The sequence below is a fragment of the Podarcis muralis genome, chromosome 2, assembly GCF_964188315.1.
Source record: "Podarcis muralis chromosome 2, rPodMur119.hap1.1, whole genome shotgun sequence".
NCBI classification, from domain to species: domain Eukaryota; kingdom Metazoa; phylum Chordata; class Lepidosauria; order Squamata; family Lacertidae; genus Podarcis; species Podarcis muralis.
In genome coordinates this window covers 124,123,098-124,145,823 of record NC_135656.1, presented here as the reverse complement: position 1 = coordinate 124,145,823, position 22,726 = coordinate 124,123,098, and the positions used below count along the sequence as shown (strand labels likewise).

Here is a 22,726-nt window from a genome sequence, read left to right as displayed (position 1 = left end):
GTAGAAGTTGACATGTTCTTTAATCTTTCTTTAGCGTAACTTTTTACTTAAGAATAGTTTGGATTTCTAAATATATCTGTTTTTATCGTTGTCTTTTCCCCATAAATTTATTCTTCTTCTTGGGTTATTTTTTGTAAACCTCTATCTACAATAAAGTGGTATGTGAATTTTGTTTAAAATAAAAATAGAAATTTAGGACACATCATGGAGGTGGCTAAGGCTATGAACAATTACTAGCCCTTATGAATATGGCCTCCCTCCACTGTTTGAGGCAGGAAGACTCTGAATCCCATATAGGGAATCCCATATAGGGAAAGGACTGCTGCACTGACCCCTTTCTTGTGGGCTTCCCTTTGGGGCAACTGGGTGTCCATTTTGAGAAGAAGATGCTGGACTTTATGGGCCCTTCGCCTGATCCAGCTTCAGGGCTCTTCTGATGCCAATCATGTTCAGCCAAGCTCAACTTTCTCCCTCCTTGAACCTTGTCAGTCTCTTGAGTCAACATGTTTTTCTCCTGCTCTGCACCTGCTCCCAGAGGAGACCTTTCTTCCCCTTATAATTATCAGAACCACAGTGATCTCTTCTTATCCCTCTTGCACACCCTTTGAATGCTGCCTTTAGGAACAATAACACAAACATCACAATCAAGAGCAGCAGGAGGTTATTTACTCCACCGTGCCTGAAAAGTTCGATATATAAAATATTTTGTGTGCCTCAGAGTCCTTGTAGTCAAGGTCAGGTGAAAGGGTGGAGGAGATGAGTCCTTGTGTAGCTTAATCAGAATATAGGAAGCTGCCTTCTAGCTTAGTACTATCTACTGACTGGTGGCAGCTCTCCAAGTAAAGGATATCCTCAGCCCTACCTGGAACAGTTAGGAGAGGTTGAACCTGGCACTTTTGGGTGCAAACAAATGCTCTACCCCTCAGCTATATCCTTTCCTCTTTGTCTCGGGAGCCAGAGCTGGAAACGTCTTTACAGGAGTTTAGGCTTCTTATGAAAAGCTGGCTATGGAGTTGAGAGGAACAGTCAGAAGGGACGTCTAGCAGGTGGATTCAGAATGATAACACTGCTCTTGTTGCTCCCTCTTGTAACCTACGGGATGCAGCAGAAGGCAAAATGCTCACTGAATCTGATCAAGGATGCCAATTACGTTTCGAATTTTTACAGGCCAGGAAACCATCTCATTAGTGCATTAGTTTCTGCAAAAATCATTGGAGAGCAGTACCCCTTCACCTTCTCCAGAACCCCCTTGAACTGGGTTTCTGCGTGAGTAATGTATTGATGTGTTTCTGCTACACTCCTGGTCTCATGGGCCAGCCCCTCTAAGGTGAAAGTGACTGAAGCCAGGGTGGGTTGCTCCTGGAGGTCTATGGGCTCCTAGAGGTCAATGGAGGTCTATGGCGTGTGCCTGTTGCTGGTTTTCTGTATTTATCAAAATGAAATTCATTCTCTCATTGTAGTCTCATGGAACCTTGGAGCATTTCTTGGCATGAAAACTGTGGAGTTCTCCCACTCTCAACCCAATAAAATCTTCTGGCCCCAGTACTGAGCCACTACCCTCACCTGGAGATGAACAGGAGATTGGTTCTCTCACTCACAAAAGTGAATGTTGAAAGGCAGGCTTGTCCTTTATAGCTGGGTGCAGTGAAAGGCACAAAGGATCTGATTTCTTTCCGCAGGGTCTGTAAGACAGAGTTATTCCACCTGGCCTTTGGCTTGGAATCAACTTGATCCCCTGCCCCTCTTTCCTTTTTCTTTTCTCCTTCTGTGATGGAACTCCTATTTGGGGACTTCCCTGGCTTTTTTTCTGGCCCACGTAAGACCAGTCTGGATAGTTGGCCTTGGTGAAGATTTGACGTTTTCATCCCCCACAATTTTTTGATTTGAGCTTCTACTGAAATGAGGCTGCATTTTAATGTTATATTTTAATCTTGTTTTAAAGTTGTATTTTAATCAATTGTTTTTATACCTGGTGTTAGCCACCCCGAGCCTGGTCTTGGCTGGGGAGGGTGGGGTATAAATAAAATTTATTTTTATTATTATTAAAGTAATCTTTGCAACTGAAAACTGTAACTCTCTACTATGCTAAGGCAGGTGCTCTTCTCATGCTTTGATTCCAAACATGCCAACCATTTAAGGGAAGCAATGTTTGTGAGATATATAATGCCTAGAGAAGACCTTAGATACAGTGGTGGCTACTGGCCACTGGACAAAGAGGAGCCAGACTTCCCCAATCTTCCCTGCCCTCGTGGGGTGGAGGATTCTAAGCCATGAAAAGCTGCTGAGTGTCAGATATTTTATTGAAAAAAAATATTAGAAGCATTTGATTTACAAAAAGATAGGGTGAGAAAGAAATGCGGAAAAAAGTGAGTAGGAATGAAAAAAAGAGTAAAACTATTGTTATAATACCATACAATAAGCTAATATATTCTGTGTAAACACATTCCAAATACTATTGCATTTATACCAAGAAAGTCTGTGTCTATAAGCTGTCTGTTCATATGTTGCCAGTGTTGTCATGCTGTCAAGCCTTTGATTAAGGGGAATTTCCCCCCAATTTTGAACCAATCAGTTGTTCCATATCCAGTTCTAACTGTAGCTTCTTGTCCCACATAGAGATTTCTCAGGAGACAGATGAGGTGATCAGGCACTCCCATTTCTTTAAGAACTTGCCATAGTTTGCTGTGGTCGACACAGTCAAAGGCTTTTGCATAGTCCATGAAGCAGAAGTAGATGTCTTTCTGGAACTCTCTAGCTTTCTCCATAATCCAGCGCATGTTTGCAATTTGGTCTCTGGTTCCTCTGCCTCTTCTAAATCCAGCTTGCACTTCTGGAAGTTCTCGGTCCACATACTGCTTGAGCCTTCCTTGTATAATTTTAAGCATAACCTTGCTAGCGTGTGAAATGAGTGCAATTGTGCGGTAGTTGAAGCATTCTTTGGCACTGCCCTTCTTTGGGATTGGGATGTAGACTGATCTTTTCCAATCCTCTGGCCATTGCTGAGGTTTCCAAACTTGAGTGTAGCACCTTAACAGCATCATCTTTTAAAATTTTAAATAGTTCAGCTGGAATACCATCAGTTCCGCTTGCCTTGTTAGTTGCAGTGCTTTCTAAGGCCCATTTGACTTCACTCTTCAGGATGTCTGGCTCAAGGTCAGCAACCACACTACCTGGGGTGTACGAGACATCCATATCTTTCTGGTATAATTCTTCTGTGAATTCTTGCACCTCTTCTTGATGTGTTCTGCCTCTGTCAGGTTCTTATCACTTTTGTCCTTTATTATGGTAATCTTTGTACGAAATGTTCCTTTCATATCTCCAATTTTCTTGAACAGATCTCTGGTTCTTCCCATTCTGTTGTTTTCCTCTATTTGTTTGCATTGCTCGTTTAAGAAGGCCTTCTTGTCTCTCCTTGCTATTCTTTGGAAATCTGCATTCAATTTCCTGTATCTTTCACTATCTCCCTCGCATTTTGCTTGCCTTCTCTCCCCCGCTATTTGTAAGGCCTCGTTGGGCAACCACTTTGCTTTCTTGCATTTCCTTTTCATTGGGATAGTTTTCGTTGCTGCCTCCTGTATAATGTTGCGAGCCTCCATCCATAGTTCTTCAGGCACTCTGTCCACCAAATCTAAATCCTTAAACCTGTTTTCTTGGCAGGGATACTGGAGTGGCTTGCTGGTTCCTGCTTCAGGTGGATCATGTTTGGTCAAAACTCTCCACTATGACCTGTCCACAGCAAGGCAGTGATCCATGAAGGGGGTTCTGGTATTTAAGTTGCTCATAATTAAGCCTCTTCAAGATTAGGAGTAAAATAAGGTAGCAGCTACAATATTACCCAATTAGCCATGATTTTTGTTCACACAGATTAGCATTGTTTGCAGTTTAGCATTATTTATGGAAATCTCAGACCGGAAGTGTTGAGTGTGAGAAATGAGGAGCCATTGGCAGCTGTGTTTGGCTCGGTTCCCTGGATCCTCCCAAAATGTCATGCATGTGATGTCATATGAGCAGCCATCTTCCTCGATCTTAGGTGCAAGTTTTTATTTATTCATTCAATTAATTTATATACTGCCATTCATCCCAATATCTCAGACCAGTTCACAGAATAAAATACTGTTGGCACCTCTGCCACTGGAGCTGGTGGTGGGTTCAGGGGGCTGATTTGTGTCCTGGTTTTTCCTCCATTCTTCTCTCCTGCAAAGATACTGTGGACATTGCTGCACTTTGCCCTACTTACTGTGCTCCTTTCCCATTGGCTTTGATTTACGTATACAAAAAAGAATGTGACTCTCAATTTCACTGAATCTAACATGAATATGTGACATAATTCTTTTCGCAGTTTTGTGACTAAGAGGGGATGGCAAATTCTTAGCTTCTTGCTGGCTGTTCAGGATGTCAATCATAACTCCAGGCTCCTACCCAACATCACCCTGGGCTACAGCATCTATGAGACCCATTTTGATGGAAGAACCACTTCTGATGCCCTGACAGATCTGCTTGCTGGTGGGAAATTCAATATCCCAAACTACACCTGTGGAAGGCAGAAAAGGTTACTGGCTGTTCTTGAAGGGGGTGAATCCGACATCTCCATGCACATTGCAAACATATTGGGCATCTACAAAATCCCACAAGTAAGAATGGGCTTCAAGTCAGGCACACCTGACTTTTGCCATTTCATGAAACAACAAGTTATACTGAGGATAATATAACTATTTTATTAAATAAATTGAGCAAAATCATAGTAAGAAAGGAACTTAATGCTAAATGTACCACTGTTTCAATATAGATCTTCTTCAATATGCATTTACAAAACAATAAATAACCATTTCCCCCCCAAATCTACAAATAATGAAATAAAAAGGTGGAATGCTAAAGGTGGAATTATACTTGGAGATGTTTCAATGGTATACCCCACCCATCTGGCTGGGTTTCAAAAGCCACTCTGAGCAGCTCCAAACAGAATAACATGATAAAACATCAGTGGAAGAAAATGGCTTTATAGATATTTGGAGATTCTACCATCCTACTGATAAAGACCTCTCTTTCTATTCTCATGTCCACAATCCATATATCCATAGAGATTTTCAACAATTACTTTATTCCCAGTAGAAAAAAATGACTGAAAGTGAAATCCACCCAATGACTTATGCTGATTGTGCCCCAATATTGATAAAGATACAACTTGCAGAAACTCAATCTAACAAAATATTATGTTTCGACAACTACATCTTGCCAAATGAAAGAGTTAGAGGTGAGGTAGCACAATATCTTTATTAATGTTTTTGGCCACAATATTACTCCGGAGGTAACCTGATCCATTATGAGTCTTCTCTATTGACCTTATGCGGCCTGATGAAGATTTATTACTATTCCTGCAGGAATTTTAATTGAAGTTTGGTTTAATAGATGTACCTTCTTGGGTTTTTTTTCCTATTGACTCTTTCTTAACTGCTTAAGGACTACGGCAGTTAAGTGGAATACATTGCTAAAATAAAATTAAAATACTATATTTCAAATAAGGTTGAGGTTGATAATTAAATTTGTCCTGAAAAGCAAAGCATCGGTCTCTTTCCCTTCTCTCACCAGCTCAGTTCTGGCTTTGTTCTTCGTGATAAAAAACAGTCCCCTTTTGTCAACTCGATGGTCCCAAATGAAGAAGCTCAGTACCAGGGGGTGGTTGAACTCCTCCTGCACTTCAGATGGACATGGGTCGGCCTCTTTGCTTCAGACAATGACAGTGGAGAAAAGTTCCTGAGCACCTTGACACCTCTGATGAGCAAAAGAGAAATTTGTGTTGCCTTCACCGAAAGAGTACAACAGAAAACCTCCCTGTGGTTCTCTCATGAGCCATCTCCCTTGTGGAGACAAGTCAATGTATTTGTTTACTATACAGATTCTCAGTATGGATTCTATGTTATCATAGAGGTGCAATCTTTCTTTGAAAGGACACAAACCAGGGGGAAAGTCTGGATCACCACCGGTCGTCAGGACACCATCTTGTTTTATGAGACGGAAGCCTTCCGATATGCCCATGGTTCTTTGTCATTTGTAATGAAGACCAAAAAGGGGGCAAAAAAGGACTACTATGAGCCAAAAGCTTCTGCTTATTGGAAGACAGCATTTGGTTGTTCATATTCAAAGCATGCCTTATCTGTGAGGAGTTGGGAAAGATGCAGGGAGGAGACTCAGATGCTGCTGCCCCAGGAGGAGATTGAAGGGATCCACTCCCAAGACAGTTATATCACTTACTACAGTGTCCAAGTCGTGGCTCAGGCCTTGAATGCAGCCTATTCATCCAGATCAAAGCAGAGGCTGATGGTGGATGGAGGAGACGAGATGGAACGTCAAAGTCTACAGCCATGGCAGGTATGGGCTCTCACTTTTGAAGATTGTGATTTATTAACACAGCTCTGGAATGATCCTGATAAGAACATAGCATACTGTAACCCAAAAGTGTCCTGGAAAAACTGGGACATCCCATTCCCCCCCCTCATTTGCACACAGCAGCTATGTACCCATGTGACAAATGAAAGGAATATCCAACCAATGATTTCCATCTCCAAACACCTTTATAATCTGTGACTTCCAGGGTCCTGATGCCACTGAATCTTTTGGTCTTAACTATTGAGCCTCTTGCCAATTGCAAGGTTGGCAGTTCAAATCTGCACAAGGTGGTGAGTTCCCATTGCTTTGTCCCAGGTCCTGCCAATCTAGCAGTTTGAAAGCTTTCCAGTGTGAGTAGATAAATAAGTACCACTGCAGTGGGACTCATTACGGTCCTCTGTGCACCAGACGTGATTTACTCATGCTGGCCACATAAACGCCAGGTCCCTCAGCCTGAAAGCAGAGATGAGCACCACACTCAAAATCGAATTTGCCTGGATTTAACTGTCCAGAAGTCCTTTATCTTTCTTATTTTTAACTTATAGCTTTATTTATATCTTTTCCTTTAAGATTGGTGCTATGGAAAACAGGATCCTGTAGTAGAACGATGACGCCATCCTTCTTAGAACTTTGTGTTCCACCTTCACTAAATAAATTATGACCATTCTTTAGATAATTTCTCAAAATCATATCCAGTCTTTTCTAATGGATGCCATCCAACGTGGTTTTCTCTGTTTTTCTAGCTTCATTCATTCTTTAAAGAAGCCCATCTCTCTTCTAATACTTCAGCTGATGGACAGTACTTGGATATGAATGGGGCACTGGCCATTGACTTTGATATTGTGAATTGGGTGCTTTTTCCTAATAATTCTCATGCTGGTGTGAAAATTGGGAGCATAGAGAGACAGAAGTCCTCAAATCTAAAGTTCACCATTAGCCCAGAAACAATAGTATGGCCCACACTGTGGAAGAAGGTAGGATAAATTTTACATGCCTTTTTAATATCTATGATATCTGCTACATTCTAACAGCTTGTTGAACATTACATATGAGGTTTTTATTGCCATCATGGACACTTCCCTGGAGCTAAATCCCATGGAGCTTAATGGATCTCAAACTTGAATATGTATAAAATTTGACAATGAATAAGAGGCCTACAAAATGAATTACCAAATGAACAGTTGTAATAAATATATATTCATCCAGCTGGGAAAGCTTCCTAAAATGAAAACACTTAAGAGGTTTCACAGCCATGCTGCTCAACAAAAAGCAAAAATGAAACCATTCCTAATTTAGCCTGAGCTCACTTTGGGTCATAGAAAGTAAATACGCCTTTTCATGTTTCATGTTTTATTATCTTTTTATATGCGCTAGAAACTGCTCAGAGTGTCTGGGGAAACCCAACCAGATGGGTGGGGTATAAACAACAACAATGATAATCCTTCCAAAACTCAACAATCCCTTTCCTAAAGCCTCGATGCTGCTCCTTCTCTTCATTTCCAGACCACACCTCATGCAAGATGCACAAAGAACTGTTACCCTGGATATGCCAAGAAGATTCAGGAAGGGAGGCCTCCATGCTGCTATGACTGTGCTCCCTGCTCAGAAGGGACAATCTCCACTCAGGAAGGTAGGACACAACATCCATGGAAAGAAGCCATGGAACTTCTCTACCTGTGAACTCAGTGTCCTTTCTTGATCTCTCCCATATGCCAACCATTCCCCACAATTGTAACAGCATTCAGATTGCTGTAAGTGTATGACTAAAGTCTCTTTTTTCTCTGTGCAGATGCCAATGAATGCATCAAATGTCCAGAAGATCAGCATCCAAACAAAGAGCGAGGTCAATGTGTCCCCAAAGCAATCACCTTCTTGTCCTATGAAGATTATTTGGGGATCATCCTGGCTTCCTTTGCCCTACTCTTATCCTCAACCACAGGATTTGTTTTGGGAATATTCATGAAATACAATGAAACTCCCCTAGTCAAGGCCAACAACAGGGACCTCTCCTACATCCTCCTCTTCTCCCTCCTGCTTTGCTTTTTGTCCTCTTTCCTTTTCATCGGCCGGCCAAGGAAAGTCACCTGTCTTCTCCGACAAATGGTCTTCAGCATTGTCTTCTCATCTGCCATCTCTTCTGTGTTGGCAAAAACCATCACTGTGGTGTTGGCCTTCTTGGCTACCAAGCCAGGGAACAGGCTGAGGAAATGGCTGGGGAAGAGTCTGGCCAACTCCATTGTCATTTCTTGTTCCACTGTCCAAGTTGTCATCTGCACCACCTGGCTGGTACTTTTTCCTCCATTCCCAGACTCTGACATGAGTTCCTCACCTGGAGAGATCATCTTGCAATGCAATGAAGGGTCTGTGGCCATGTTTTACGCTGCCCTTGGCTACATGGGCTTCCTGGCTGCCATCTGCTTCACGCTGGCTTTCCTAGCCAGGAAGCTGCCTGGGGCCTTCAATGAAGCCAAGCTGATCACCTTCAGCATGCTGGTCTTCTGCAGTGTTTGGGTGTCCTTTGTGCCCACCTACCTGAGCACCAAGGGGAAATACATGGTAGCTGTGCAGGTCTTCTCCATCTTGGCTTCCAGTGCTGGGCTTTTGGGCTGTATCTTCATACCCAAATGCTACATTATTGTACTCAAGCCTGAGCTGAACATGAAGGAGCATCTGACAACAACTAAGCATGGCATTTGATTTTTAGCACTGGGGGTAGGGCTGGGTCATTACATTTTGGCACCTGAAGCAAACCACAAAATGATACACACAGACACACACCAGGGAAGAAGGGGTGATTGAAGATCGACATCGGGAACAAGGGAGGAATCAAATCAACATTACATGCCTCACTTGTCTACACATACATGAACCTGTAACTATGTTGTTGTTTAGTCGTTTAGTCGTGTCCGACTCTTCGTGACCCCATGGACCAGAGCACGCCAGGCACTCCTGTCTTCCACTGCCTCCCGCATTTTGGTCAAACTCATGCTGGTAGCTTCGAAGACACAATCCAACCATCTCATCCTCTGTCGTCCCCTTCTCCTTATGCCCTCCATCTTTCCCAACATCAGGGTCTTTTCCAGGGAGTCTTCTCTTCTCATGAGGTGGCCAAAGTATTGGAGCCTCAACTTCACGATCTGTCCTTCCAGTGAGCACTCAGGGCTGATTTCCTTAAGAATGGATAGGTTTGATCTTCTTGCAGTCCATGGGACTCTCAAGAGTCTCCTCCAGCCCCATAATTCAAAAGCATCAATTCTTCGGCGATCAGCCTTCTTTATGGTCCAGCTCTCACTTCCATACATCACTACTGGGAAAACCATAGCTTTTACTATACGGACCTTTGTTGGCAAGGTGATGTCTCTACTTTTTAAGATGCTGTCTAGGTTTGTCATTGCTTTCCTCCCAAGAAGCAGGCGTCTCTTAATTTCGTGGCTGCTGTCACCATCTGCAGTGATCATGGAGCCCAAGAAAGTGAAATCTCTCACTGCCTCCATTTCTTCCCCTTCTATTTGCCAGGAGGTGATGGGCCCAGTGGCCATGATCTTCGTTTTTTTGATGTTGAGCTTCAGACCATATTTTGCGCTCTCCTCTTTCACCTTCAATAAAAGGTTCTTTAATTCCTCCTCACTTTCTGCCATCAAGGTTGTGTCATCTGCATATCTGAGGTTGTTGATATTTCTTCCAGCAATCTTAATTCCGGCTAGGGATTCATCCAGCCCAGCCTTTCGCATGATGAATTCTACATATAAGTTAAATAACCAGGGAGACAAAATACAACCTTGTCGTACTCCTTTCCCAATTTTGAACCAATCAGTTGTTCCATATCCAGTTCTAACTGTAGCTTCCTTTCCCACATAGAGATTTCTCAGGAGACAGATGAGGTGATCAGGCACTCCCATTTCTTTAAGAACTTGCCATAGTTTGCTGTGGTCAACACAGTCAAAGGCTTTTGCATAGTCAATGAAGCAGAAGTAGATGTCTTTCTGGGAACCTGTAACTATGCTCCATTAATTTCTTCACTGCCGCCCATTCCCTCAGAATGCTTCAAAGAAATGAATGAGGTATAGTGGAGACTGGTGTCTTTGTGATACATGGTTTATTTACACATATGTACAACCTGAGCCTGCTATAGAGGGGTTCACAGCTCTGACTCTCTCGCTTCCTGGCTTACTACTTTGCCACCCATTTGGCCTCTCGCACAGAGCCCCATCCTTTGTTTCTCTTAATGGCACCTTGCCCATTCTATCACCTCACCAGGAAGCTAGCCTGGCTATTAGAAGGGAGCCCAGTCGTTCAGCCCAACCTCACTGAATTCATAACAGTATTAACAACTGAAAATCATTATCTAGCAGTGTGCATTCCAGTTGCTTAGCAACTTCCAGAAAAGCCATTAAGTGGTTTGCCGAGACCCCCTTGTTGTTGTTTGTTGTTTAGTCGTTTAGTCGTGTCCAACTCTTCGTGACCCCATGGACCAAAGCATGCCAGGCACTCCTGTCTTCCGCTGCCTCCTGCAGTTTGGTCAAACTCATGCTGGTAGCTTCGAGACCCCCTTAGCTCCTTTCAATTGGTCCAGAGTGGCGGAGGGAGTTTGGGAACATTTTAGGCAAATCCTCTATACTCCTTGTTGACTTGTGAGGTAATCTGATTATAAATTTAGTTTCAAACTGTCACTATTTAGGAAAGCTAGTTGGAGCTTCCACAAATGCCTGTTATGGGGCTTTGCCTCAGGAACAAAACACAAAAATACTTTGAATCCTCACATGACAAAACTCCTGAGGTAATTTGTATTTATTCAATTATTTTAATGTGGCTCCCTAGAAAAAGGAACAACCTTTCCCTGACTCTTCAGACCTTGCGTGGAAAGAGGGCAGCATTTCTCCACAGAGAGACCATTTCGGCATTACCTTTCAGCACCCTCGGGGGGGAAAGAGCAGGAGACTCCCATGTCTCTGCCCAGATGGTTCATATATCCCTGCTTGTTCTGAGGAGAAAAGTTTAATCTTTTCTCCACAGAAGCGTCCAAATGCATGGCACCACTCCTTGGCCTAAACACCCAACATTTCAGGTCTGAAAAACGAGGAAGAAATACTGTGTCAAATGTAGAGGGTGTTTCACCACAGACTAGTCAATCTCCCAAACTTTTGATTAACACCATTTCCAGCAGCTGACAGACTCTGCATCAGATACAGCATCAGCCATCAAGGCAGGAAACTAGTAACCAACTTAAATGGGGCTTTTTTTCCAGCTGGAGCTTGCCGGAACAGAGTGGGTGCCATTGCTATTGTAAGAGAAAGAGTGATGCTTTCGTGGTGAGTTCCGGCACCTCTTTTTCTAGAAAAAGAGAACCCTGATGGGACGGTGTGTGGGAAGGGAGAGTTTGGAAGGCTTGTGGGAAAGCACTGCAAGAGGGTATTGTGTGTGCCAGACTGCATTCACACGGTATCCTTAAAGGGGCATTTAAATAACGTCCCCCATCCCATGTAAATAAGGCTGGCTGTAAGCAAGAAGATAGGCAGGTGGCGGGTGGGGGAGGCTGAGGTTGGTGTGGCAGTGCCCCAGTTGTGCTACTGGACAAGCCTCCATTGGTCATTTGGACAGATCCAGATGTAAGGCTTTTCTAACGCTCTTGTATGCAAGGTTCAGGCTAAACTCAAACACCTGACTGATGTCAAACTTGGACATCTTCATGCCCAAGTGCTACATTATTATTCTAAGGCCTGATCTGAATATGAAGGAGCACAAGATGACAAAACACTAAAGATGACATCTGATCTTTATCAGAGCTGAACTCTAATAAAGAGGTCGAAGCAACATCTTGCAGGAATGAACTCTCTTGTTCAGGTGTGGGAATGACACGGAGCATCTCCTTCAAGTTATGAAAAATAAGATTCCGACTTTTATTTTATTTTATTTCTGTACAGAAATGACCAGGAGAGATTTCTTCCCAAATTCTCTGGCCCCGTTCTAATGCATTCCATACCATTTTATACATTGATAAACCACATTCCACAAATTACATTAAGTTTAAATTTTCTATCCAATCCAAATACTGGGTTTCCCTCACTCCATTTTCCTTATAAGGAACTAACCCATGTGATTGCTCTAAAGTTACCACAGTGGAAAGCATGCATACTGACTACCAGTTTAAGCAAAGGAGCTTCCTCATGATCTGCTAAAATTTTATTGCAGTATCAGATTTCACCTCCAGTTACCAACCACATCCTTCTGAGCATGCTCAGTAAGTCAAAAGCTTATATGGTATGATTCTCTACTACAGACTCTCCTTCATTTGAGGTTTTAAAGAAAAGGTTGGATGGCCACAGTCCATTTGTCCACTGTAGGGCTCTTCAAATCCTATTGTCACAAAAGTTCAGGCCAAACTCTCTCACACACACAAACACATGGCTGATGTCAGATGGAAAGTTGCATCTGCTATCCCTCACAAACATATTTTTCTCCAGCTCTGTGCCTTCCCCTCAAACCTCAAGGATGTCACAGAGATGAGCTTTCTCCCTATTGTAATTACGGAAATCATGGTGATTTTCCATAGCCGAAGCCCAAGAGAGATTTCTGGATGTTGCCCAGGCTTCAGAATCAAGGCCAACATGAGGTTACTCATTGCATCATTCCTGGGGGAATAATATCTCTGTCGGAGACAGAGTGAGTCAAGATTTAGAGCAGGTGTAATTGGGGGAGATGTGTGTGTGATCTTTAAAAGCTCTGAAGTCACCAGTGACCACTAGCTCCATGGGTGATGACACTGCAGCTTTGGTCTTGCATGAGATTCCCCTTGCACAAGCTCTCAGGAGAGGTGCAGGAGCTACAGCCAGAATGGTATCCCTGCTGCTACTTCTACTGGTCCTATTGATGCCTCACAGAGTCTTTGGAAACCCCAAGGCAAAATGCCCCCTGAATCTGATCAGGGAAGAAAAGGGAGCGCAGAATTACTTCCGGCCTGGAGACTTCCTCGTTAGTGGGATCATCTCTCCAAAACAATTTTTCGATCAACTTCCATATGTCTTTTCTCAGCCCCCGTTAACTAGGTTTGATGAGTAAGTAACTGTATTCTGGAGTCTCTTATGCTTCTTTACACACACACACACACACAGAGAGAGAGAGAGAGAGAGAGAGAGAGAGAGAGAGAGAGAGAGAGAGAGAGAGAGAGAGAATTCTGAAGCAGGAAATGGATTTTCACCTTGAAACAAGAATATGTCTCTTCTCACGACAAACATACAAGCTGTTCTTCGGTGATCAAATCACAATTCTTTTCATTAAATGGTGAAGAGCAGTTTCAAATTGTTTTATTAATCTGTTTATTGCAGTTTATTGCAGTCAGCTAGACACTACTGGCACATTTTGTCTTTCCTGTTCACCATCCAAGAGATCAACAGGGACCCCAGGATCTTACCCAACGTCACCCTGGGCTACAACCTCTATGAGAACTTTTTCGATGCAAGGATGACTTCCGATGTCATGCTAGACCTGCTTTCGGGTGGGGAAAGCAACATCCCAAACTATACCTGTGGAAAAGGGAATAATAACCTGCTGGGTGTTCTTGAAGGGGCCAATTCTGTAATCTCAAAACAGATTTCGACCATGTCAGGCATCTACAAAATCCCACAGGTATGAAGGACAGAATAAAATCCAATTTTTTATTCAGGGGAGTCAAGATCTGCATCCTGAGACCAAAACAAATCACCAATCTCTCCCTTCCCTCACTAGATCAGTTATGGCTTTAATGCTCAGGCTATGGGTGATAAATCCCAGTTCCCTTTTGTCTACCGGATGCTCCCCAAAGAAGATACTCAGTCCCAGGGGATTGTCAAGTTGCTCCTGCATTTCGGATGGACGTGGGTTGGCCTCTATGCTTCAGACAATGAGAATGGAGAAAGGTTTGTGGGTGCCCTGTCATCTCTGATGATCCTCCATGGAATCTGTGTTGCCTTCACACATAGGCTAGCAGAAAGCAATCCATATCGATCACTCGGGCCAAAGGTGCCATTTATCATATGGAGGCAAGTCAATGTATTTCTTTACTATGAGAACACTTACACGGGATGGGCACCAGTCATGGCACTACAAAATATAATCATGGGAGGAGCTGGGGCAAGAGTTTGGATCACAACAGATTTTCAGGACATCAACATGAATTTGCATTCAGCTCCAAAGGATTTTGAGAACATCCATGGTTCCTTCTCCTTTGTAATGAAGACCAAAAAACTGACCAAACGTGATTACTATGCACCATCTTCATATCTTCTTTATTGGTTTTGGAGAAAAGCATTTTATTGCTTATATTCGAAGCATACCTTGTCTGTGAAAGGTCGGACAAAATGCACCGAGAAGGAGAAGCTGGAGACTCTGCCCCAGGAGGAGCTGGAGAGATCCCTGTCCCAAGACAGCTACAGCACTTACTTCCATGTCCAAGCCGTGGCACACGCTTTACATGCTGCATGTTCATCGAGATCAAAATGGATGCCGAGGATGAGTGGAACAGACAGTTTGGGGTGTCAAAGTCTACAGCCATGGCAGGTATTTCCTTTCGCCTTTTTGCAAACTTCAATCCATCCATCCAACTGTGAAATAAGATCTAGTAGCAGGACAAGAATTTGTCCTTTTTTGATGTAAATCCAATTGATGAGGTTCTTGTGCAGATCAATATTTCTGCCCACCATGGGTATTTCATAAGAAGACCATCCCACTTTCCTATGGTTACTCCTTAGTGCTCTGAGAGGAACCCAGTCATCTTAACTGATGTTGGTCTGTCCTCATCTCCTCCTCTGTCTCTGCTGACCTTCAGTGAGCAGCTGCAACACGGATGGAGCAGGGACACAAGCCTTCTGGTCACACAGGTCTTCCCCACGATGCTGAGATGTACACTCATTGACCTTTTTCTATTTCAATGTTCATATACTGCCCTTGGGGGGGCTGTAAACACTGGTTGGTTTATAATATGTCAACAGAACAGAATTATTAAAAGTGCTGAAGGTTTCAAAACAATACCAACCAACTGTGTATAGGATAAAACAGAAGACAAAAAGAATAGCCATAGCAGGGACCTTTTTCATGTACTGGAAATGCTTATTGAAACAAAGATATTAAATAATAAGAACTTTCTAACTTTGTGTCTATGTGCAGAAATTAGCACTTAGGGGTGCAACGAAGCAGTGATTGTCACAATTGGAACTGTTTCTGTTCTTCCCCGATATGTTGTTTCCACTAAGATGTACACTGGGATGGAATGACTGGCTCTCAAATTGCTGCTAAAAATTCAGTAACAAATCACCCCATATGTTCATTAGCATAAGCCAGGCATAGACAAACTCAGCCCTCCAGATGTTTTGGAACTACAATTCCCATCATCCCTGACCACTGGTCCTGTTAGCTAGGGGTGATGGGAGCTGTAGTCCCAAAGCATCTGGAGGGCCGAGTTTGCCTATCCCTGGCATAAGCGTTGATTCTGCATTCACCGCTCTTGTGCCCAAGAGGTCTAACAGCTCTGGCCAGTTGGTCATTAATGCCCAGAGTGCCTGGGGCAACCCAATCAAATGGGTGGGTACAAATATCATCATGATCATCTAGGTCAGTGGTTCCCACTGGGGGTCCATGTAACCCACCCAGGGGGTCTTCGGCACCATTCACATAACAAAAGCACTCTGCCTGCCTGTGACTCCCAGCAACTTTCATTCCAGCTTCACCCCTTCTTAAGAGCAACCCAGTTTTCTAATACCTCCATGGGTGGAATGCATTTGGATGAGAACGGGGAGCTGCCAGGCAACTATGACCTTGTGAACTGGGTGGTGTTTTCCAACAAGTCTCATGCCAGAGTGAAAGTTGGGAGTATAGAGAGAGAGACATCCACTGACACAAAGTTCACTATCAACCCGGATGCTATTTTGTGGCCCCAGAGGTTTAACAAGGTAGGGGGAACTTTTCCTGTATGGTATCTGTTGATATACATTAATTTGTGGAATAATTCACACAGAACTTGGACTGCAATCCTTTGCCCAGTGCAGGGGTGGGAACTGGCATCCAAGGGTGTCCCCCTCATACCGTGAGCCCCATATCCATGAAGTGGACATTCCATTTTGAAATCTGGAAATTTGAGGTTGACAGTGACACCATGTATAGGAATAGAAAAGAGGAACAATGAATGTTGAAGCAAGCAAGGAAACACACCAGATAAGTTTTTTGAGGAACATGCCAGAAGTCCTGGCAGGGCTAGTGGTCCATGAGATGCTGCTGGGTCCATTCCAGACTCTATCAACCAATTCCATAGAGAGAAATTGTCCCCTTGATGCACCTTCCTCTCTTTGTGCTTAGACTGTGCCTTGCTCCAGATGCACCGAAAGATGTCACCCTGGATATTTCAAGGTGATTCAAGAAGGAGAGCCGGTTTGCTGCTATGTTTGTTCTCCGTGTGCAGAAGGGACCATCTCCACCCAGGAAGGTGGGTGACTCCAAGGGAGAGGCCATTTCTTGGGGGAATAGAAAGAGGGAGAAGATTCACTCAGATACATTTTCTGTTGAGATCTGAGAGCAATTTCCTAACAAGGATCTAGGGCTGAATCTAGACATACAAAAAAAGTTTCAAGAAAATGTGTTGCAAACATCATAAGGGGAAGTCACTCTACAGTGTCATCTGTATCACAGTGTTATAACACATTTTAAATGCTTTTTTAAAAACAACAACAAAAAACCCACTGTAGCTGAGTCCCCTTCAGAGTTTGTAATCATCTCCCACAAAACAAAATACCTTAACTGCCAAGGCTGAAGGTACAGAAATGTGTCTTCGCCAGGCAAAGAGAGTGGGAGAATGAAGACAGTAGACATACCTCTGAAGGGAGGTCATTGCCTCTCAGCTTTACCTACATTCCACGGTGATGAAAAGTGAGAAAAATCTTGTGTGTCAACTCTATGTCCTTGGAGGAAAGGAGGGGTGCAACAGTGAAAATTAAATAAGTACACTAATAAAACTAAATAAGTAAACAGATAAAACATTGTTATTTCCTGAACTCCAGAACATCAGCACCCCCCTCCCCCCAAAAAAGTATTAGAAGCTACGTGGTTATGGATGCAAGGGATACTAAAGCCACTCTTTTTCTCATTCTCAGATGAAACACGCTGCACCAAATGTCCAGAGGATCAGCATCCAAACAAGGACCGAGATCATTGTATTCCCAAGATTATCAATTTCCTAGACTACGAAGAGAATTGGGGGATCCTCTTGGCTTGCCTTGCTCTCTTCTTATCCTTAACCACAGGCTTTGTGCTGGCAATCTTCATTAAATTCCTAGAAACTCCAATAGTCAAAGCCAACAACCGGGACCTCTCCTACATCCTCCTCATCTCCCTCCTGTTTTCCTTTTTGTCCTCTTTCCTCTTCATTGGCCGGCCAAGGAAAGTGACTTGCCTTCTCCGACAGACAACCTTCAGCACCATCTTCTCAATTGCTGTCTCTTCTGTCTTGGCAAAAACCATCACTGTGGTGCTGGCTTTCCTGGCCACTAAGCCAGGGAACAAGATGAGGAGATGGCTGGGGAAGAGTTTGGCCCACTCCATTGTCATTTCCTGCTCCAGTGTGCAAGTTCTCATCTGTTCCATCTGGCTAGGGATCTCTCCTCCATTCCCAGAATTTGACATGAGCTCCCAGCTTGGAGAAATCATTGTCCAATGCAACGAAGGCTCGGTTGCCATGTTTTACGGTTCTCTTGGCTACATGGGCTTCCTGGCTGCCATCTGCTTTACAGTGGCTTTCTTAGCAAGGAATCTCCCTGGGGCCTTCAATGAAGCCAAGCTGATCACCTTCAGCATGCTGGTCTTCTGCAGTGTTTGGGTGTCCTTTGTGCCCACCTATCTGAGCACCAAAGGGAAATACATGGTAGCCGTGCAGGTGTTCTCTATGTTGGCCTCCAGTGCTGGGCTTCTGGGCTGCATCTTCATTCCTAAATGCTACATTATTGTACTGAGGCCTGATCTGAACACGAAGGAGCACCTGACGACAAAACACTAAAGACAACATTGGATCTGTAATGGGGAGGAACTCTAATACAGGGGTACCTTGGTTCTCAAACGCCTTAGTACTCATACAACTTGGAACCCAAACACTACCAACCCGAAGTAAGTGTTCCGGTTTGCGAACTTTTTTGGGAAGCTAAACGTGCTCCGGTTTGAGTCTGATGCTTCCGATTTGAGTACCACACTTCTGTTTTGGGTGCCACAGTTCGTTTTGAGCATTACACTGAGGTCTGTCTGTTTTTGTTATTTATTTTGTGTTTTTGTTTTTGCAGCTCTATTTTGTTTTTGCGACTGTGTAGAACCCAGTTCAGCTACTGATTGATTGATTGATTGATTGATTGATTGATTGATTGTGTGACCGCAGGACATTGTTTATTGCTTTCATTTTATGGATCAATGGTCTTGTTAGATAGTAAAATTCATGTTAAATTGCTGTTTTAGGGGTTGTTTTTAAAAGTCTGTAGCGAATTAATCCATTTTGCATTACTTTCTATGGGAAAGAGCGCTTTCGTTTTGGAATGCTTTGGGGTTTTTCGGGGTTTTTTTTTAAAAAAATTATTAGATTTTCCACAATTATAACAAATACAACATAGAAAAAAGAAAAGAAAACACACAAAAGAAAACACATTACTAAAAAAGAAAAACAAAAAAGAAATCTTAAACACATATCCCTTGAAAACCCAATTTCTCTTACATTGTTAATTGACTTCCTCAGATCCCTCCCTTCTGAATATCACTGTATCATTTTGGAATGGTTTGGTTTTGGAACAGACTTCCAGAATGGATTAAGTTTGAGAACCAAGGTACCACTGTAAAAAATTTGAAGCAGCCCCATGCAGAATTGAACTCTCTTCAGGTGTGAGAGCGATTCCCCTGTCACCTTCTGAACCATATATTTAATTGGGCTTAATTTGGGGATAGATCCAGGGGGGTATACCCCAAATTGGCTAGGCTTGGGTGGAGGTGAAGCTGTGTGCTACTTCTTAGTAGTAAATAAAATGCTTACTAAAATACTTACTAATAAATACTTCGTAGTGCAGGATCTGAACCAGAACCATGGCTTCCTGTTGGGACATAAACCATTTCTGGATGGGATCCATTCCACAATTCTGTGAAATATATTTGTGTTAATTTTTTTATTAGGGATCAGATCTCCCTCCACCTCTGGAAAATGATTTGTTTTGCCATCAGAGTGACAATATTAAGGAGAAATGTTTGTGGTGTTCGTAAGTTTGATTCTTCAGGGGATCAAACTCTTCCCTGACAGAATTCCTGGTTTCAATAATTATTTTAACTTTGTAATGCATTTTATTGTGTTTTAGGTTTTTGTTTCTTGTAATGGCTTCAACTACACAAATAAATAATATTCATATTCATATTTGGATGAGATCCAAGGCCTGTGGTTTTCTATTTCGCTTCTTTTTCCACAGCACAATAATTACTTTTTTCAAACTTCCATGAGTCATATGGAGTGTGAAATTATTTGTCCTTCTTTTGGTTTGTATTCAAAGCATCTTCCATCGTTTTCAGCAGGCGGTGCTGAGTTCTAGTGTTTCTCCAAGGAGTTCAGATAAAGGTAAAGGTAAAGGTAAAGGACCCCTGACAGTTAAGTCCAGTCATGGATGACTCTGGAGTTGCGGCGCTCATCTCGCCTTACTGGCCAAGGGAGCCGGCATACAGCTTCCGGGTCATGTGGACACCATGACTAAGCCAATTCTGGAGAACCAGAGCAGCGCAGGGAAATGCCATTTACCTTCCCACCAGAGCTGTACCTATTTATCTACTTGCAGTGTGTGCTTTCAAACTGCTAGGTTGGCAGGAGCTGGGACCGAACAACGGGAGCTCATCCCGTCACGGGGATTCGACCCGCCGACCTTCCAATCAGCAAACCCTAGGCTCTGTGGTTTCTCTCTACTGAAAAACCAAAAATGCACCAGTCTGTACTCAAATGCTCCAAGCTCTTTATTATTCCAGGAATCTTTTCCTGTGCCTCTTGCTTCCCTGAAATACTTTTTGACAAGTACCTCAAATGGCAGACAGCATCCTCAATATCTTTGCAGCAAAGGTTTATACATTATTCAACTCTTTGCTGTATTTCATAAGCTTATTGCCTTACTAAGGGACAGTGAGGATTAGCTGCCATTTGTATTATTTTCTCTTCCCTGTGTGTATTCTTCAATCTGAAGGAAGGCTTGAGCTTAAACTCTTTTCACACTCCAAACACCTTCATGGTTCTTCCCCCCCCCCCCCCCCGTGGATTCTACATTCCCAGCAGAAGACCCTAGGCTGAATCTTCCACATAGGCAATCGAAAGGATCTCAGAAAGACCGGAGAAGACGGCTGTAAATATGTGGGACAGAAATCCCATCCCCCAAATGTCTTCTAAAAGTTGTGTAGTTATTTATGTCCTTGACATCTGAAGGGAGGGTGTTCCACAGGGAGGGTGCTACCGCCCAGAAGGCCCTCTGCCTGGATCCCTGTGACCTCACTTCCCACAGGGAGAGAACTGCCAGAAGGTTCTTGGAGCTGGACCTCAGTGTCCGGGCTGAACGATGGAGGTGGAGACTCTCCTTCAGGTATACTGGGCCAAGGCCGTTTAGGGCTTTAAAGGTCAGCACCAACACCCTGGACTGAGGTCATGTATGATTTGATCCCCAGATATAGGCCTCTGGGTTTGTGATGAGGGAGAAAAGGCATATCCTCATTGCAAGGTGAAAATCCATTTCCTACTTGGATGCAATCCAAGCACATCGAACCACAACTGTGACCTTTATATTAGGAATTTCTGCTGTAGGTTGACAGAGTAATCTGTCCACATGCTTTTGTTTTATCACATTGTATGTGGTCCTACCTGGATTAGGTGCTGCCTCAGTGTTCAGGGAGTCCCCAACATGCCTTTTTTTTTTAAGTTACAAAAACACCGTGGATTTGATTAGAAAAAATGTTGTGTCAAAATTATTCAGATAGTCATAAATATATATTAAACAGGGTAATCCAAAATTTATTTTGGTGCGTAGAGACCTAAAAGTCAGAACTTTATTGGGGCTGCTCATTCAGCTAGTTGGAGTCCAGCTGGGCTTTCAGATCTAAAGTACAGTGATACCTCGGGTTACATACGCTTCAGGTTACATATGCTTCAGGTTACAGACTCCACTAACCCAGAAATAATACCTTGGCTTAAGAACTTTGCTTCAGGATGAGAATAGAAATCGTGCAGCGACGGCGCAGCAGCAGCAGGAGGCCCCTTAGCTAAAGAGGTGCTTCAGGTTAAGAACAGTTTCAGATTAAGAACAGACCTCCAGAACAAATTAAGTACTTAATCTGAGGTACCACTGTACACGATGGAAAATATCACTGAAAGATTCCCCTCCCCTTCAAACATTGCCAGGCTCTCAGGGGCATCTGAGTATTTGACACATAGACATGAAAACTCCTTACTGTTGCTCTTGATTGTGATGATTATATTGCTAGGCTCAATGATGAGTGTTGTGGGAGGTTAAGGGCCCTTTGTGCTTTGGCAAGAACAAGAATAAATGACAATGACTTTGGTAATTATAGGGGGGGAACACAAGCGCCTTGCAACATCCTCCCTCTGACTCAATGCACAACTGTATGGCTAGAGAAAAACAAAGTGTGTGCAAACGCAATGATATAATAATAATCATAGTTTATTATTTGTACCCCGCCCATCTGACTGGGTTGCCTCAGCCACTCTGGGAAACTTCTGATAAATGGCTAGCAAAGGGAAAGTTGGGTTTGGACGGGCCTTTACCAGTCCAAACAGGGGTCATCAACATGGTGCCCTCCAGATTTTGTTTGATTACAGCTCCTAGCAGCTAGCATAGCCAATGGCTAGGGCTGATGTGAGTTGTCTTCCCACAGTATTTGGAGGGTCACAGCACATGGCCCACCCCTCTTGTTTATGAACATCTACATAACACAGAGTAACTGGCTTCCTTTAATGAGGTCTACATGGTACTGCCATCTGGTCTGGTCTTCTGTCAACATTCAATACCATACTTTTTGATTTTCTTATATTAATTTTATATCCTAACATCCTGCTAAATTTATCAAGCAGTCACGACATTTCCAAGGGTTTCTTTCCGGTTTCTCCCACAAATTATGCAACATGGTCATTGCAGAGATCATTTTTTTTCTCTCTCTACTAGTTGTAACTCTGTGGGTTATATCATTACATCTGATTGCCTCTGCTAGAATAGAATAGAATCATAGAATCATAGAGTTGGAATAGACCACAAGGGCCATCGAGTCCAACCCACTGCCAAGCAGGAAACACCATCAGAGCACTCCTGACATATGGTTG

General features: G+C 43.2%; 2 protein-coding genes across 2 annotated transcripts; both read left to right on the top strand.

Moving 5' to 3' along the window:
- Positions 1–6,189: 6,189 nt before the first annotated feature.
- On the top strand, positions 6,190–9,081 carry LOC144326847 (vomeronasal type-2 receptor 26-like). The gene is made up of 3 exons (XM_077923700.1): positions 6,190–6,366; positions 7,888–8,014; positions 8,174–9,081. The coding sequence occupies exons 1-3, from the start codon at positions 6,190–6,192 to the stop codon at positions 9,079–9,081; spliced, it is 1,212 nt and encodes a 403-aa protein (XP_077779826.1).
- Positions 9,082–16,118: 7,037 nt separating this feature from the next.
- LOC144326846 (vomeronasal type-2 receptor 26-like) lies at positions 16,119–18,397 on the top strand. The gene is made up of 3 exons (XM_077923698.1): positions 16,119–16,304; positions 16,708–16,834; positions 17,499–18,397. Exons 1-3 carry the CDS (start codon positions 16,119–16,121, stop codon positions 18,395–18,397), a joined length of 1,212 nt encoding a protein of 403 aa, XP_077779824.1.
- Positions 18,398–22,726: the final 4,329 nt, after the last annotated feature.